General features: G+C 60.8%; 1 protein-coding gene across 13 annotated transcripts in view; it reads left to right on the top strand.

The window, feature by feature from the left end:
• RAB3IL1 (RAB3A interacting protein like 1) overlaps positions 1-16904 on the top strand; it is a 42598-nt gene that overhangs the window by 22529 nt on the left and 3165 nt on the right. For 3 of the 13 annotated variants that reach the window (XM_027581459.2, XM_027581457.2, XM_027581456.2), the window contains 8 exons: positions 10321-10558; positions 10977-11072; positions 11153-11248; positions 11524-11742; positions 12678-12824; positions 13315-13443; positions 13540-13652; positions 15166-15265. In XM_027581459.2, the coding sequence (XP_027437260.1) occupies positions 10321-10558; positions 10977-11072; positions 11153-11248; positions 11524-11742; positions 12678-12824; positions 13315-13443; positions 13540-13652; positions 15166-15265 (1138 nt within the window). Of the gene's footprint in view, positions 1-1491; positions 1578-10320; positions 10559-10976; positions 11073-11152; positions 11249-11523; positions 11743-12141; positions 12233-12677; positions 12825-13314; positions 13444-13539; positions 13653-15076; positions 15266-16904 lie in introns of those variants that run through there. The other 10 variants (XM_027581460.2, XR_003517665.2, XR_003517666.2 and 7 more) reach the window with 10 other exon arrangements.

Genomic DNA, 16904 nt, shown 5'->3' with positions numbered 1-16904 from the left:
TTGGTGTAGGATTCAAGTCAACAAACATGGTGACATCTGCTTTGGGCCAGACCCTGGACTAGGCTGGGGTAGGCATAGAAACACTGCACTGAGAAGGAGATGGTTTCTGCCCTTGGGAAACCACAGTCTTAGAAAGAGTTACCCTGCAGAGTGAAGGGCATTGGAGGTCTGGGCAGAATGATTCTGGTAAGTCAGAAGGGATGTCACAGTGGGCTGCCCAGGTTGTTTACTGCACAAGACGCCAGCCAAGGGAGTGAGCAAGCAAGGCATGAAATCCAGCCTGCCCTCCACTCACCCAGTCCTGTACCTTGACATGGGCTGTCCCCATCTAGGAAGGCAGTACCATTTTCTATTTGTGACAAAGACACCGTGCACTTAGTAGAGTGTGCCCTGGGCAGCGGCCCTGGAAGTGGAGGTCCTTGTGAGTATGTCTCCCTACCATATTGGAGCCCCGAATGACAGAGCATGTGTCTATGCAGTTTCCCTTTGGATCTCAGCCCTTGTATGGTTCACAGTTAGTGCTCAGAAGGGATGGATGGATGGATGAATGAATGAATGAATGAACGAATGAACGGATGAATGAAAGAAATGTGTGTCCCCAGTGAAGATCTGACAAATTCAAGCCTGGGGTCCTAGCTCTGTGGGCTCAGAAGAGTAGTGTCCTGAGTTCTGATAGCATCTGGAAGGGAAGCACCTTCCTTCCTCCTGGCCTCCTAGGCCTCTCTAGACACAGAGGGTGGGAGCCAGGGTCCCTGGCAGGAGAGAAGAACTATACTCTCACTGGATCCAGCTGCAGGCTGAAGTTGAGGCCAGTCTGAGTCAGGGCTCAGGACCGGTGACAAAGGGGCGGAAGGATAGCGGGACAGGAAGACCAGTGGTCTGGGATGCAGGAAAAGGTTTTGCAGAGGACCTAAATCCAGACAGGTGTGCAGGGTGGGGGTGCATTCCCCCAGACAGTAGATGCTGGGCAAAAGAAGGGAAGAGATGGTCAGGGAGTGTTCCAAACAAGAGGGGAAGGCCCCTTTGCGGGGTGGGGGTGGTGTGGGGCTGGGGGACGGCTGGGGTTGAAGACTTGGGCCAAAGGGAGGGGTCTTCCCTTGGGATAAGCGCTCAGAGTTAAACCCGAGAAAACTTGTTTTGGGGTCTAGCCCCTTTCCCAACCAGCAGGACGTTGCCCAAGAACGGGCACAGAGCAGGGAGCCCAGGGAAGGGGGGTGCTGGCCAGCGGGTGGGTGTCGGCGGGCTCCAAGAGACCGTCCGCCAAGGTTCTCGAGCAGCGGTGGCCGAGGGCCCGCGCCGCGCCGGGGAATCCGAGACGAGTCAGCCGCGGGCGGCGGAGCGCGGCGCTGACCGCAGGACGCGCCGGCCGCCGGCTCCTCCCCAGCTCCCGCCGGCGCACGATCCCGGGGCTGGCGGGCGGCGGAGGGGCGGGGCCGGGCACGTGTCCTCGGACCACCCCCTCGGCCACGTGACCCGCCGGGGCGGGGGGGTGGCCGCGGAGGGACTGACAGGCGGCGGGCGGGGACGCGGCGCGGGCCGGTGCAGGGAGCTCGCCGCGGCGCCGGGATGTGGAGCGGGTAGGTCCGTGCGCGCTCGCCGCACCGCGCGGGCTCGGGCCGCGGCGGCCTCCAGGGCTGAGGGTCCCTGCCGCGTGTGCACCCGGCCCGCGGCGAAGGGACGCCCCGCAGCGCCGGGACGCGCGAGCCAACTCGCGGCGTAGGTGGAAGGACGCCCCGCGGGGAGGGGTCGGGGGTTCTCTGTGGGTGGGGACCTTCCCGGCAGGACGGCGCCGACTCCTAGCTCATCTGGAGCGCGAGTGAGAAGGGGGCGGGCGGCGGGGGCGGGGGGCGCTTGCAAGCCAGAGTAAGTCTGGGGTACGCACTGGAGGAGCGCCCCCCCCAACCTGGATGAACCCTTGGAAAGCAGTGCAATTGGGAAAGGGGGCTGGGTCTCTGCCAAGGTCGCTAGTAAGTTGATGAACCTCTGTGTGGGGCTCCTGGATCCAGCCCGGCTCAGAGGTGTGGGGTGGGACCTCCCCGCAGTCTGAAGGAGGGCAGTAGAGCCCTGGGTCCTGGCGTAGCGTCCCCAGTCCCTGTAACTGTTTATTGCCCCTCAGGGGTGATCCCTGTCCCTTGGCCGACCTGGTGTGGGTTCCCTGCCATGTTCGTCCAGGAAGGCTGTGGTCTTCTCAGGGACTTGGGCAAACACTTCCTCCTCCCCACGGCCTGGGAAGGCCAGGTCCTGGAAGAGCTGTGGCCAGAGTGGGGTGGGTTGTAGTCCTGTAAAGAACTGGACCACCTGGGGGGGTCCCGGACAGGACTCTTTCCTAGCCAGAGCTGGGGAGTGAGGGACAGCCTCTGGGGGGGCTGGCAGGCTGGAGGGGTTTCTGATGCAGGCTGGGTCCACTTGACTCCATGGCTCCTAGCAAAGCTTGGGCTGAGATGCTAGGGGGTAGTGGGGCTTTGTCCCCAGCAGGGGGTGCTGAGAGAAAGGGCTCCTGGTAGGGGTGAGGTGTGGAGAGGCATGCCTCTTAAAGGGTGGAAAGGTGAAGCAGAGCACGTGTTCTTTGGAAAAGTACCCTCCTCCACCCCCCACCCCCACCCCTGAAGATGAATGAGTTCAGGGAGAAAGTGTTGTATGGGACCTGGTGGGGTTAGCACAATCCTGCCTGGGGCTGTGTTTAAGAGGCATCCCAGTCTGGAAGAAGCTTGTGACCCCATATGTTGGGGGCACCCAGGCAAAACTGTCATTGAGTTACTATGTGATCTTGAGAGTATGGCCTCATTTCTCTGGGTCTCTGGGCGGAATGAGCAGGTTGTGGGGTGGAGAGCTGCAGGCTGATCCGTGCCCAGAGTGCCCTTCCCTGGAGGCATCTAGGCCAGAGCCAGACAGGGCTGGGAGCCATCAGTAGATAGATGCTCTCTTTAAGGACAGTGTCAAAAAGACTCAGGGTCCTGGAGAAGACCCCCGCCCCCCACCCAGTCCAACCTCCCTGCCATATTCCCAAGAGGCTTCTGGGTAAACTGGGCTGCCAAGCTGACCCCCACATGATCCTCAGCATAACTCATTTCTTTCTTTCTTTCTTTCTTTCTTTCTTTCCTTCCTTCCTTCTTTCTTTCTTTCTTTCTTTTTTCTTTTTTCTTTTTCTTTCTTTTTCTTTCTTTTTTTAAGATTTCATTTATTTATTTGAGAGAGAGAGATAGCATAAGCAGAGAGTAGAGGGAGAGAGAGAAGCAGACTCCCCACTGGGCAGGGAGCTAAGCAGACTCCCCGCTGGGCAGGGAACTCCATGCCGATGCTGGGGCTCGATCCTATGATCCTGGGACCATGACCTGAGCCGAAGACAGACGCTTAACTAACTGAGCCACCCAGGTGCCCTATAACTCACTTCTTGCATGTACATTTAGACCCCCAAGGCCTAGCCTAACCCCAGGGCCTAGCTAGGTACAGAGCACCTAGCAGGTGCTTTATAAATGCAGATGGAAAGCGTGAGGGACAGAAGGGGGAGCTGGACACCTGGGAGTGAGAGGCAGAGTTTGGGGGTTACCTTGAGCACTGCATTTTTATGGATCCCCCCAACCCGGGTATTAGAGGCAGGAATTGAAAGATCAGGGGCCAAGCTGCCAGAATCCACTGGGGGCCTGGTGTCCTAGGAGTTCACCCAGACCCCAGCAGGAGCCAGAAGGGACCCTGCTTGGGGTCACACTTGTCCATGTAAGTCTAACTGAGCTGCTTGGGCTTGCGGCCCCCAGGGGCTCAGGACAGTCTGGGTAGGTGTATATTTGGGCCCTTTATTCTAGAGTATGAAGACTCTGGGATCAGTGGCCCTGGCTAAGTTGTCAGGGTCTCTGGGGTTTCTTTCCTCATCTGTAGGTGAGGGATGGTTGCAGTTAATGGCTAGGCCCTGGTGCCAGTTCACCCCCTTGGCCCTGGCCCCAGGGCTGCTCCCCTGGGGTGGGTGGCAGTGGCAGGACTCTGCAGGAGCTCAGGTGGGCCCTCTTCCTTGGGACTCCTTGAGCAGGAGCCCTGAACTCTGAACCCAGAGGCAGCTCCCCCAAAATTGGGATGCTCCCCTCCCCATCCCCCATAGTTTCTCATGTCCATAGTCTTGGGTGCCAAGCTTGCTCTGAGATGGGGTGATGGTGGCATCTCGGTCGGGTATCTGCAACTGACACCATGCTGGGCACTTGGGGCTTGGTCAGCAAAGGCCAAAAATTGAGTTCTGGGCGAGTTTTCTCCCCTGGTCTCAGTTTCCCTGTCTGATAGATGGGGCTAATATTACCTGTTTCTAGGGAGGGCCAGGCTCTGATGGACTGCTCAGGAATGAAATGAGATTCCCCCACCCTCCCAGGGATGGAGGACTGTGTCTTTTGAACAAGCAAGATGCTGGGGAGCCCCAGGGCTGCAGACGTGCTGTGTGATCTTGGAGCAGGTCACCTAACTGCTCTGGGTTTTAATTACCGGAAGGGGCTTGGATTTGCAAGCTCCTGCCTGTTGGGCCTAAGTCATAGGGGTCTGTAGGCTCATACTTCATCTAAAATATGGAAGAAGGTAGGCCTCCTGCCTGGGAAGCGGTTGTGCACCTTTCCCAGCTGCTGCTTTCTGGAAGCCTTCCTTGATCTACCTACCTACCCGGCCCCCTCAGCAGGTGGAGGTATATATACCTCCTGCTGTTCCTTACTCTGCACATGTGTGAGGAGCTCAGACTCATTAGAATCCTGCTTGTTGTAGACTCTCCGCCAGTCTGCCCAAGATTTGTGCCCAATAGGGTGGTGGGGGATGGGGAGCAGAATGAATTAGAATGTGGTCAGAAGGGAGCTCAGGGATGTTGCTGCCAAAATCTGTGCAGTCATGCAGATTGGGTGGATTGGGGGCTGCTGATGGGGTGCGTAGCACATGATAGGTGCTCACTCTGTATGTGTTGGCTTTTCGAGGTGTCAGATCCTTCTAGGACTGAGCAGGCGGATGTGAGGCAGGTGCTGTGCGCCCTGCTCCGCCCCAGCACAGAGTGAGCCCCCACCGTCCCGGGCCTTGTGCTGGCTCCCCGGGGAGACTGCAGGGCTGGATTCCCTGGCAGGGCTGGGCTGGACTGGTGGCCCTGGGGCTATGGTGAGGAAAGGCTTGCTTGACCCAATCCACCTGATTCAGGTGTTCCAACCTCCCTGCCTTCTGTGGCTGTTCCTGACCTTCTCCGCCCCCTGCTCCATGTTCTACAAGGCACACACCTGCGTCCCCCTTGCTGCAGTGGTCCAGAGTCATCTGCTTCCAACCCCCCTCCCCCCAGGGTCCTGCTCGGCTCGCATGCCTGATACTCTGTTCCCATGTGTGACATATATGACACTGTTACCCCCTACTGGAACCCTCCCTTCCAACCCTGGTGATGGCTGCTCCTCAGACCTCCAGGCTGGCTCTGTGGTGCTAGACTCCTCTGTTACCCTCCCCCAGAGCACGCTCAGCCTGCAGCCGCTCCCCCTGGCCCGGTACCTCCCCTCAGCCACCTGTAGACCCATATAGGACATGCCGCTCCCCAGACACCTCAGCGACCCTTTTTCTCTTCCCCGACAGACCCCCTCCCAGTTCCTTATTCCCGTCCTGGGCACCATTTCATTATGTTAGTTAATTACTGTAGTTTTGTTGCTTTTTTTTTTTTTTTCCCTCCGTCACCCTCTCTAGCCCCCGGTTCCTGCCACAATTCCCCCCTCAGAGTCTTGTGTCTCTGTCCCCTCTGCACATCCCTTCCGAGGCCAGGACCTGCCTGGCCTATGCAACAGCCTTGGATGGAAGCCCCACCATCCCCGCCCCCACCCCGCCACCCCCTCAGGGACTTGGCTCCAACTTCCTCAAACCCCATCTGCATCCTCCCTCACTTCTCCAAAACCACCATTCATCCCCTTGCCTCCCGTCTGGATTTCTCTGGGTGACAGGTCACATGATGCAGTAGAGCTGGGACTCTGGGTTCTGTTCCCACCCTGCCGCCGCTTTGCTGTGTGTTCTGGTCAGGTCGCCAGCCCTCTCTGAACACCAGGCGCCTCCTTGTGCCCACCAGGCTGGGGAGCGTATCTCCCTGCAGCGGCATCCTGAGGGTTTGGAGCTGGCGCCGCAACCCCTCTCTGTCAGCTTCGCCTGGCTGGGCTTGCAGGCCTGGCGGGGAGCCGATGCGGGGAAACCTTTCCTGGGGCCCCCGGGGCCCCTGGATGGGAGGAGTCACTTGGCCATCGGCCTCCCTGCTCTCCTGGCTTACCAGAAGGCCTGTGGGTGCAGGGGCGTGAGTCTGAACAGGGCCCTTGTGTGTGGCACTGCCCTGCAGACCGGATCAGCTGCAGCCACCCCGTTGGCCCCCCGGGCAGAGGGTGAGCGCTCCCAGCGTGCCCTCCCCGCCTCTCCTTCCCCCTGTTTCAGAGCTTCCCTAACTAGTCCCTTCCATCTTCTCCAAGGATCCCATCGTGCCCCTTAGCACCGGGACCTTTGGTTCAAAGAGGTGACCTGGGCGCTGGTCAGTGGAGGGGGAGAGATCGAAGGGCAGAGAGACCTCAAGGCAGGCGGGTTGGGCTGGAAATGGGAAGAGCATGGATCCTGGCCGGGCCCTTCTGGCCCAGTGGGGGTTGCTGGGTGACTGGGGCCCATAGAATCCACGGGTCCTCATTCTCATTTTGCCATTTTTTTATGGATGGGGACGAAAGCCCTGCCGGCCCCCCAGGACAGGCCTGGGGGGTGAGCATTGCGGTTTCTGCTCTGCCCCCCCAACCCCGTGTGTTTCCTGAGGAAGTGAGCCAGTGGGGCCTTTCCTGTCTAAACTGTCATGGGCTCTAGACAGCGAAGCCGGCTTCAGGAAGGGGGATGTCGGATGTTCCCACTTTCCTCTGACCTTGACTCTTACTGTCTCCTGCCTCTGACCTCTTCCCAGTGGCCCTGGGTCCTGCTACAGGCCTTCCCTGTACTCTGGACTCTGTTTCTGCAGGGAATGGGGGCTGAGAAGGTTTAAGCTGAGGGCCTTGGACCTGGACTGAGGGGCAGGGAGGGGGTGTGGTGCAGAAGAACTTAAATGGTAGCCCATGCTTGTCCAAGGAGTGAGTTCCCCAGCCCCATGGGCATTCACATCCAGGCTTTCCCGCTCCTGGTCTGGGATGCTGAAGTGTGTGAAGATAGAGGATTCTGGCTTGGGCTGGACCTGTGGGGTCTGGGGTCCCTCGCGTCCCTCCTTCCTCTGAAATTTCTGAGTTGCCTCACGGCCCTGAAGTGTGAGGGGAGGACCTGCAGATTCAAGCTTCTCTCCCAGGACAGGGAGACCCCGTCTTCCTGAACCCCTGGCCCAGGTGTTGGGCAGTTGGTAACTACCAGGCGGCCCTGCTCTTCCCACACTTTCTGCCACAGGGTTTCTGAGTTGGGCTTTTACACTGGAGGGGACGGGACGTGGAGGGCCACCGTTTCCTCTGGCTGCAGAATTGGGCCCCGTCCTTCCCAGCAGTGGGCTGAAGTGAGAGCCTGTTGGGAAAATGATGGGGGACAGTCCAGCCGTAACCCCAGCCCATGCCCTTGGGACCAACAGGAGAATTAAGTGACCTCACTGGTGGCCCTCGTGGGAGGGGCTGGAGGTCTTTTTCTCCTCGACAGGGGCGTGGGTGATGTCTGGGGTGGTCCTTACAGAGGAAGAGACCCCCGGCGCCGGGTGTCTAAAACCTGGGATCCTGCCCTGTGTCCCATGCCGTCCCTGCTGGTCACCTCCCTCCTTGGCCCACAGTTCTTGCTCATCCTCTTGAGGCCTGCAGCCCCTGAGTTGGGGTCTGTTGCCCCTGTCAAGCCTGAGTGACAAGGACCATCCTTTCTCACCTGAGGAAATGGCCCTGGGCCCCAAGCCTCCAGACTGTCCGCCAGAAGACCTCCCTGAGGCCTGTGGTTTCGGCCGTGGGACCCAGAGCCTGGGCAGGCAGTGCGGGTGTTTGCCAATGTGGCCGCAGACGGCACGGTCTTTACCTGATGCTGTATCCCGTGACTTCTTCACCTGGTTCTTAGGACACCTCCTCCAGGGTTTTACCCCCATCCCGGAGGTGGGAAGCAGCTTCAGAGAATTGTAGTGACGTTCCCAGGGGCTGGTGCATACCCCAGCTCGGAGCCTGGCGTGGGCCCTGGCCTGGCCTGGTTCTGGCCTCTGCTCTCAGCCACAGCTCCCCCAGCCCTGGCCTGCCCTCCTGGGAGGCAGTCTCTGGGCCCGAGCAGAAGCTGAGAAGTCAGTCGGGCCAGAATTGGGTCCGATTTCCCTGCCGCAGCCAAGAAGGAGTCTCCCCAGTCGGCCTGGAGGAGTCTCCCCAGGGCCTCGCAGCCCTTGATCCTGAAGCAGATGCACTGATTTCCACACTCACACCCCCACATACTGGCCGGAAGCGGGGCGCTTCGGGCCTGGACCCAAGCCCTGGCTGCCCATCCAGCACTGCCACCCAGCGAGCAGCCGTGTGGGCGGGCCTGGGCAAGTTCTGCCCTCCTCTGAGACCCCCGTCCCTCATCTGTGGGACGGAGACAGGCCCACGAATGCTGTTGAGAGCTATAAATGAGAGGACATGCAGAGAGCGGCCCAGGTGGTATCTGGCCAGTGTGAGGCCCCTGGGTGCAGACCCCAGCCCAGGGCTGCCGTGGCACTGCCACAGCCTCTGCTCACACCTCAGGGACGCCTTGCCAACGACCCCCACCCCCAAAGGTATTAGGAAGGATCCCTGTCTGGCATAATCACTGCTGATGGAGTGACAGATGCGTTTTCCCCCTTCGTCTGTCAGAGCCCTGGGTCCCTGCCAGGCAGGACCCAGCCAAGCACCCATGAGGCCCACTCTGGGCCAGTTCCAAAGCAGAGGGCAGGCTGGGCCGGGCGCAGGGACAGGGCCATGGGAAGGGTTGGGAATGGGCTCGTTGCTGGGCTTCCCCGGGGTACCCAGTCCCTTTGTGTTACCTGGCGGGGGTGGGGGGGAACCGAAGCTCAGAGGCTGCTTGGTGACCGTCTCAGGGTCCAGATGACAAGGGAGGAGGGACTGATCCCCAGTCTTGCCTTTCACACTTGCCCCTCAGTAAGCCTGAGTCCCGTGACCCCTTGGCCTTGTCTTTCCTCCCTCCTGTGTGGGCCCCTTGGAGCCCCCTCCCCTCCACTTCCCCACCGTTATCAGTGGCCAGGCCCAGCCCGTCACCCTCAGCCCAGCCACCGCGGCTCCGAAGCTGCTGGCTCAGGAGCACCAGCTTTTGCTGAGTGAGCGAGTCCAGAGGTGCTGTCTTGGCACAAACCACCGCTGGCCGCCGAGCCTTCTCCCTTCCTGCCTCCCTCCCTCCGCAGGGTCTCTTGCAAAGTGGGGGTGTGTGGCTGGACGGTGCTGGGTGGGGCAAGGTGGGGAACGGAGGCTGCTGGCCGCGGCACTACCTCTAGGGTCTTCAGCTTCAGGGAGAGAAGGGTCCTGAGGCCCACAGAGGGCTGTTTGCCTGAGGTCACAGGGCAGACCAGCGGAGAGCCGGGACTGCTCCCCACAAGGCTCAGGGAGCAGGAAGACAGTCTGCCCTACCTGGGCTGTTTGGCAGAATCTTCCTGCCTCAGCTCTGTGGGGCCCTGGCTGGGTCCTCCCTCTCCTGCCCACCCTAAGTGGGTTTTAACTTGCATAACATTTGCATTAACAGTAGCCTGGAAGGCAGTTCCCATTTAAGCACTTCCTGTGTGCAAAGGTTTTTGCTGTTTTGTTTTTTTTAAAGATTTTATTTATTTATTTGAGAGAGAGAGAATGAGAGATAGAGAGCACGAGCGAGTGGGAAGAGGGTCAGAGGGAGAAGCAGACTCCCTGCTGAGCAGGGAGCCCCATGCGGGGCTTGATCCCGGGACCCCAGGATCATGATCTGAGTCGAAGGCAGGTGCTCAACCCTCTGAGCCACCCAGGTGCCCCCTGTGTGCCAAGGTTTTATGTACGTCAGATCCATTCGGTGACCCTAGAGGTAGGGCCAAGGGGATGTCCCCGCTTTGTAGAAAGGGAGACTCAGATTCTCAGCACTGACGTGTTTACAGTCACCTGCTGGACAAACCCAAACTGAGCACCTCCTGTGTGCCAAGCCCAGCCCTAGGCCCTGGGCTGGAGAGGGTGGCTGACAAAGATGAATGCGTCCTGTCCTGGCCCCCAGGAGACCCCCGTGTTTGGTCCTTCTGCCCTTGGGACAACCCAGTGATAGCCTCACGGGTAGTGTCCCTGTGTTGCAGATGGGCCCCGACCAGGCCCAGAGTGGCAGGCATGTGGCCCAGGGTGGGTCCCTCAGCTCAGATCTGGGTCTCAGGACCCCGCCCTGGATTTGCTGTTTGCCCCGCAGCCAGCCCCACCCAGACGAGGGCCACCCGCCGCCCCTCGAAGCTGTCCCAGTCCCCTGGAAGAGTGTGGGCCCCAGCAAAAGCCACAGGGAGTCCCCAAGAGGCCTGGCGGAGACCCCTGGAGGGGAGGAGGGCCCTGCAGCCGCCCAACTGGACGTGTTGCGCCTGCGAAGCTCTTCCATGGAGATCCGGGAGAAGGGCTCGGAGTTCCTGAAGGAGGAGCTGCACAAAGCCCAGAAGGTGGGGCTCGGAGGGCGGCGGGTTGGGGGCGGACAGCAGGGATAAGGGACCCACCTGGGGGCGCTGTGGGCTCTCCCCCAGCACCCGCACGGAGGCCGGGGCTGGGCGCAAGGGAAGCACAGAGGGGAAACCAGTTCTTGTGACTTTGGAAGGATTTTTAGAAGTCTTGACTTCTCTGAACGCCCGTTCTAAGCTCTAATAGGCTGACAGTTGGGGTTTCGACATCATGCTACACGCTAAGTGGGAAATGCATCCTAAACTGTAGGGCGACGGAGGAAGGGAGGTGGGGGCTCAGAGGCCCGCGGAAGAGGGCCCCGGCAGTGGAGCCCCATCATTGGGCCCGGTGCCCCCGCCCCGGCCCCCGTGCCAGGCCTGGGGCCCCGTGGGGCTGACAGCGCCCCCCCGTGGAACCCTCCAGGAGCTGAAGCTGAAGGACGAGGAGTGTGAGCGGCTGTCCAAGGTGCGGGAGCAGCTAGAACGGGAGCTAGAGGAGCTGACGGCCAGCCTGTTCGAGGTACCAGGGCCGGCCAGCTGGGGGACCGGCTGGGCAGTGGGTCCGCTGGGGTTCGCGCTGGCTCCTCACCGCTCATGCAGAGCCTGCCTTCTCCCCAGGAAGCCCACAAGATGGTGCGGGAAGCCAACATGAAGCAGGCCGCGTCGGAAAAACAGCTGAAGGAGGCGCGGGGCAAGGTGAGGCCCGGCCAGCTCCCAGACAGGTGCATCCAACAGAGCCCGGGTGTACAGTGTGACGCCAGGCAGGCCGTGGGTCCGCTCTGAGCCTCAGTTTCCCCATCTGTAAAATGGGTGTCTCAGTCCCCACCTCAAAGGCTGTTCCAGGGGCAGCAGGGGGGGTTAGGTGCCAGTCACCACCGGGACGGGCTGTCCTGAGCTGGGGTGGCCGGCGGTTGACAGCCACCCCAACGTTAGCCTTGGACTGAGGTTGATGGCCACCTCATCCCGGCCAGATCGACATGCTGCAGGCAGAGGTGAGCGCCTTGAAGACACTGGTCCTCACATCCACACCAGCCTCTCCCAACCGCGAGCTCCACCCACAGCTGCTGAGCCCCACCAAGGCCGGACCCCGCAAGGGCCACTTGCGTCATAAGAGCACCAGCAGCACCCTCTGCCCCGCGGTGTGCCCCGCGGCTGGACATACCCTCACCCCGGACAAGGAGGGCAAAGAGGTGAGGGGTGGCGGGTAGGCAGTGGGCACAGGAAAGGGAGACGATGTCCAGCATCGTCCAGGCAGTGGGGCCCAGTGGGGAGGCCTAACACCTCGCAATGTGACCTGGAGCCTGGCCTGCCATCCCCGGGCCTCTGTATCCTCTGTCTGGGAGGGCTGGGCAGCCTTTTTGTGATAATGAGCTTTGGCCCTCAGCCTCTGCGTGTACCCTGTGTACACCTCATGGGTCCCGTGAGGGCCTGGTCGCCCCTCCGTGCCCCTCCAAGCAGTAGGTGGTATTCTGGCACCTGAGGCTGGCCTGGGGCCTGAGGGCCTGGCCTGGGTGGGGGGCATGGGGGAGCTCTTCGGGAAGACACCTTCCCTGGGCCTAAGGAGGCTACTACCGGGCCTCTGGGGACAGGCTGCTTGGGCCCTGCATGCCCGTAGCCCTGAGGTCCAGGACCAGCTCGTGACATCCCTGGATTCGAGGGTCCTCAGCGCCCTCTGCCTTGGTACGTAGACACGCAGAGCCTTTGGGGGCTGTCTCCCTCCCCCCCACCTTGGGTATATAGGGTATTTGGTCCAGGCTGGGCAGCGGGCTGTGATGTCCTTGACCGTGGGTCCTTGGGCAAGAGAAGGCGCCTGCCAGAGCCTCGGCTTCCTCATACAAGAAGGGCCCCCCACTGCCCATGGGGACTGATAAGACCTGGGTGTCAGAAGCTCAGCTCAGGGCCGCACCCAGCGAGCCCTACAAGGGCTACATGGGACTCGGGGTCCTGTGGTCTCTGAGCCCCCAGCTCCGTCCCGCCCTGTGTCTCTGGGGCTTCCAGAGAGGGGACGCAGGCCAGGCCTCACCCCCTACTTCCGAGTTCTCAGCTTCTGACCGAATACTAACATCTCCTTCCTCCTGTCTCTGTGCACCTGTCATCTGTCTGTCTGCCCCGCCCCACCCCCCAGCCTGGGCTGCCCCCCCTCCTCTCCCTGCTCCTCTGCGTGGTCCCCAGCAAAGCTGTTCACCTCACCTACGAGCCGGCCTGGCAGCTCCTGTCTGGGGAGCCGCTCACGGCCCCCACCTCCGCTACCTCTTTCTCCTTTTCCCGACAGGTAATGGCTGGGGAGAGGGGCCGCCCCTCTGCCCCCGCCCAGCCTCACTCACACTGCATGTGCCCCAGGGCGGCCAGCCAGTCGTCTCTCCCGAGTAGGCAGCCCCGTGTGTGTTCCATCCGTGTGCATGTCTGTGTGTGTGGTGGTGGTGGTGGGGGGTGGGTACCTGCAGGGCCCATCTTCAGCTTTTCTTCCTCCAGGAGGCAGAGAGGGGCTTCAGGACGAGACCCTGGACCCAAGTCTGCAACCTTGTAGAGCCGGGAAGCTAAAAGCACACCTGGCTATGAAAGTTTGAGTTCTGAGGCCCTTGGTAGAAAGAGAAGGAGGCAGTTCTTCCTTGGAGCTCTGTCCCCTGCTCGGCCACTGGGGACAGACCCGCTGGCAGGCTTGGGCCTGCCCCACAACCTCCCTGGCTCCCCACCATCTTCAGCTCCCCCCACTGCCGCCCCTGGCGCCTTGACCACTCCATCCAGCTCACCCTCCCCTACAGGTGGATACAACTCTGTTCGCAGAGTTCCAGGCCTGGCGAGAATCGCCCACCCTGGACAAGACCTGCCCCTTCCTCGAAAGGGTGTACCGGGAGGACGTGGGCCCCTGTCTGGACTTCACCATGCAGGAGGTGAGGCGGGGCAGAGGGCGGCCGGCCCCGGGGCATAGCCCCTCAGCTGGAGGCCAGCCCCTCACTGCCCCGGCCTGCCGCCCTGCTTTGTCGCAGCTCTCAGCACTGGTCCGGGCCGCGGTGGAGGACAACACACTCACCATTGAGCCGGTGGCTTCGCAGTCGCTGCCCACCGTGAAGGTGGCCACAGTTGAGTGTGGCAGCACCAAGTAAGCTTAGCGCCCTTCATCCTTTGCTGCCCGCTTGGGAAAGCCACCCCTAGCCCCACGCTCTGCCCAGGCAGTAGCCAGGGGCCCGGGACCCAAGCAGGGGGGCGGGAGTGGGGCACACAGGCCTGGCTGGGGAGGGGTGCAGAGGCGCAGTGGCTGACATCAGGCAGGGCAAGGGGGCATCTTTGGCACAAATTCCTGCCTCTAGTCATAGATCCCCAGGCCCTACCAGGAGTCTGGGAGCTGGAGTTTCCCTCTTCCTGGCTGGCCTGCCGGGTAGCCCTCTCCCACCCCGCTCCTCTCTCCCGCAATGGGTTCTGGACCCCGACTGACATGTAAGTGATGTCAGCTGTTGGCTGTCCTTGTGCTAATAAATAACCAATCAGCCCTGGCATCTTGTCCCTGCGACTCAGCTGCCATCGAGCAGGGCTCGCAGCACAACCAGATAGCCAGGGTGGAACAAGGGGCAGAGGTGGGGAGCACTTTCCCTCGGCAGCCCAGGATTTGACCTGCCAGGGAAGCCCCACAGGGGGAGCCTTGGCACAGAGGGGCACATTTGAGCTAGGTTTTGAAGGATGAATAGCAGTTTGCCTAGTAGGGAAGGGCCTTTCAGGCAGAGGGAACAGAATGAGTGAAGGTATGAGAAGCCGGGGTATTAATGGAAACATCACTGGGTTTGTGGGCAGAGTGGTGGGGTGGTTAGGGAGATAGGGCTGAGGCCACAGAGGATGTTTGGGGCCAGAGTGTAAAGGGTCTTGAATGAGGTTTGGGCTTTGACCCACTAGGCCAAATCATCAAGAGATGTTTCCTAAAAAGAGGGTTGCCAAGTCCAATCAGAGTCACAGTGAATCTGGAGGCAGCAAAGGCACTGATAAGTCCTGCAACCCAGGAGCCTACTTAACCTTCCTCTGCTCCGGAGTCTCCATAATGGCTTCCTGGGCAGTAGGAAAGCAGCAGGGAAAGATGATGGGCTACATGTGGGCTTTTGGAGGAGCCCCTGGCTATACTGTGGAGAAGGGGAGACATGAGGCAGAGGGCTAGTTGGAAGAGCTAAGGGGATTCAAGCAAGAGGCCCTGCTGGCGTGACCTAGCCTGAGGACTCGGTGACCAAGTGGAGGAGGGAGTGGACTCCTGTTTAGTTGGGGAAGGCGTGACTGAGCCTGAGAGCCCCGGTAAAGTAGGGGGTACGTTTTTAGGGCCTGCAGAGAGGGGAGCTTTGATAAGATACCTGGCATGAGGTGCACTGGGCTCTCCTGCCCACTAGGGGCAAGGTGAGGGGTGTAGGGGTGAGATCCAGCTTAGGGCAAAGGTCTGTCCCAGGGACTGGGACCTCTCCTTGGCCTGGCCCCCGGCTCCTGGGGAAGGTGGTCGAGGGAGAGGGTGCCAGGCCGCACCCCCAAGTCCGCTTGCCTCTCCCTCCCTTGGTGTATTCTTCTGCCTGCTGCATCCTCCCTGCATGAGCTGGGTGGGCGAGCCCCCGCCAGCCCCCACGGCCCCCTCTGCCTTCCTCTAGTACCTGTGCCCTAAGCGGGCTGGCTCGTGCCTGTCACCACCGAATCCGGCTTGGGGACTCTGAGAGCCACTACTACATCTCGCCGTCCTCCCGGGCCAGGGTGAGTCATCCGGGGGGGGGGGGGGTCACTGGGTTTCTTAGGGGCCCCCTGGGCTGGGACCCTAGGCCAGCCTAGGAGCTCCACCTTGATCTGCAGAACAGGGCACAGGCTCAGAGAGGTACGGAGACTGACTCAGGCCACACAGCCAAGCCTGGTGAATTAGTTTGTCATTCCTGCAGAACCAATTACCATAAACTTAGTGGCTGAAAACAAGCCCCATTCATTCTCATGCTCTCCCTGGGGCAGGAGTGGGCACAGCTTAGCTGGGTCTTCTGCTCAGGGGCTCAGGAGCTGCAGTCAAGGAGTAGGCCGACCGCCTGCTTTCTGGAGATAGTGGTCCTCTTCTGAGCTCACCTGGCTGTTGGCAGGACTCGGTCCCTCCGGGCGGGGGAGGGGGATGGTGGGGGCGTGAAGGACTGAGGTACTACGTGTTTGCTTGCCGAACCCTAATCATGGGAGTGACGTTAGAATTCAGGTTAAACTTCCAGGCTCCTGCCTCCCAGCTCAGGCTCTGGCCCCAGGGTTTTGAGAAGGTTCTGAGGCCTGACGGTAGCGGTGGATGCCACGAGGCCTCCGGGAATCCCAGCTTCCATCCTCAGCTGCCGAGTGGCCCAGGCTGGGTCAGTGGACCCCCCCAAGCTGGGGGATAAGGGCGGGGTGGCCCCGTTCCTCGGTCCCCTCACAGACTGTGCATAGGATTGTAAGGAACCAAAGAAAATGCGTTAGAAGATTCTGAAGCTTGGTGCACACTGCTAATTGGGCCCTTTGGTAGGAACCATCTCCTGCCCTTGACCTACTAGAGGCTGCTCATAGAGACTAAGGTGGACAGATGGCCCCACTGCCAGGCAGCTTGTCTGGTCCCGACAAGCTTCCACAGGGTGTCCAGTGTATTGTCCCGAAACATCCCACAGCAGCGAGCTGAGCTCCATTTGCAGATGGAGAGTCTGTGCCTGAGAAAGGGGGGGGGTGTGTGTGACCTGGACCTGGGGCCTCCCCATTCTGAGCCCAGTCCGCCTTCCCTGCAGCCTCTGCCCCGTGCCTCTGTGCCCAGAGCCCTCTCCAGGGGCCTTTGTCCGATCCCCACCAGGGCTCAACAGAAGGAGCCTCACCAGACATTCTGTGCCCAGCAAAACCATATTGATAGATATAAAAACAAAAAAAAAACACTGTAGAACTTTGTTTCTTCCAAAGGCCTGCATGTCTCTGCGTTGGGCGGAGCCGGGATGGGAGACGAGAATGGTGTGAAGGTTTAGGAGGTGGTCCCCACCCTGAAGAGACCACGGAATGTGGCATCCGTAGGGAGAAGAGGTTTCCGTCCCCAAAGGACAGCCCTGGGGAGAGAACCCCACTGCTCCCTGCCTCTCCTCGCTCGCCAGCCTCCCTTGGGGGCCCACTGGCCACCTCACCACAGTCCCTCCTGAGCCGCACCAGCTTAGTCCCCTCTGGGGCACCCCTCTCTCACGCTTGCCCGGGCCACCACCCCCCTGCACCCACTTTGTCCTCCTGGCTGGCAAGGATTTCTGTGTGTTTGAGCCCCCCCCCGGAACTCTGGACCCTGTGGGCCCCCACACACTTAGCGTCCCTCCCCCCGGGGCGCTGGACATTGAGTAGGTGCTTTTGGGGCACGGCTGCCGGCCAC

This window comes from Zalophus californianus, chromosome 11 (genome assembly GCF_009762305.2).
Source record: "Zalophus californianus isolate mZalCal1 chromosome 11, mZalCal1.pri.v2, whole genome shotgun sequence".
NCBI lineage: Eukaryota > Metazoa > Chordata > Mammalia > Carnivora > Otariidae > Zalophus > Zalophus californianus.
Note: the sequence above shows the minus strand (reverse complement) of the source record. Positions and strands in the feature narration are given on the sequence as shown.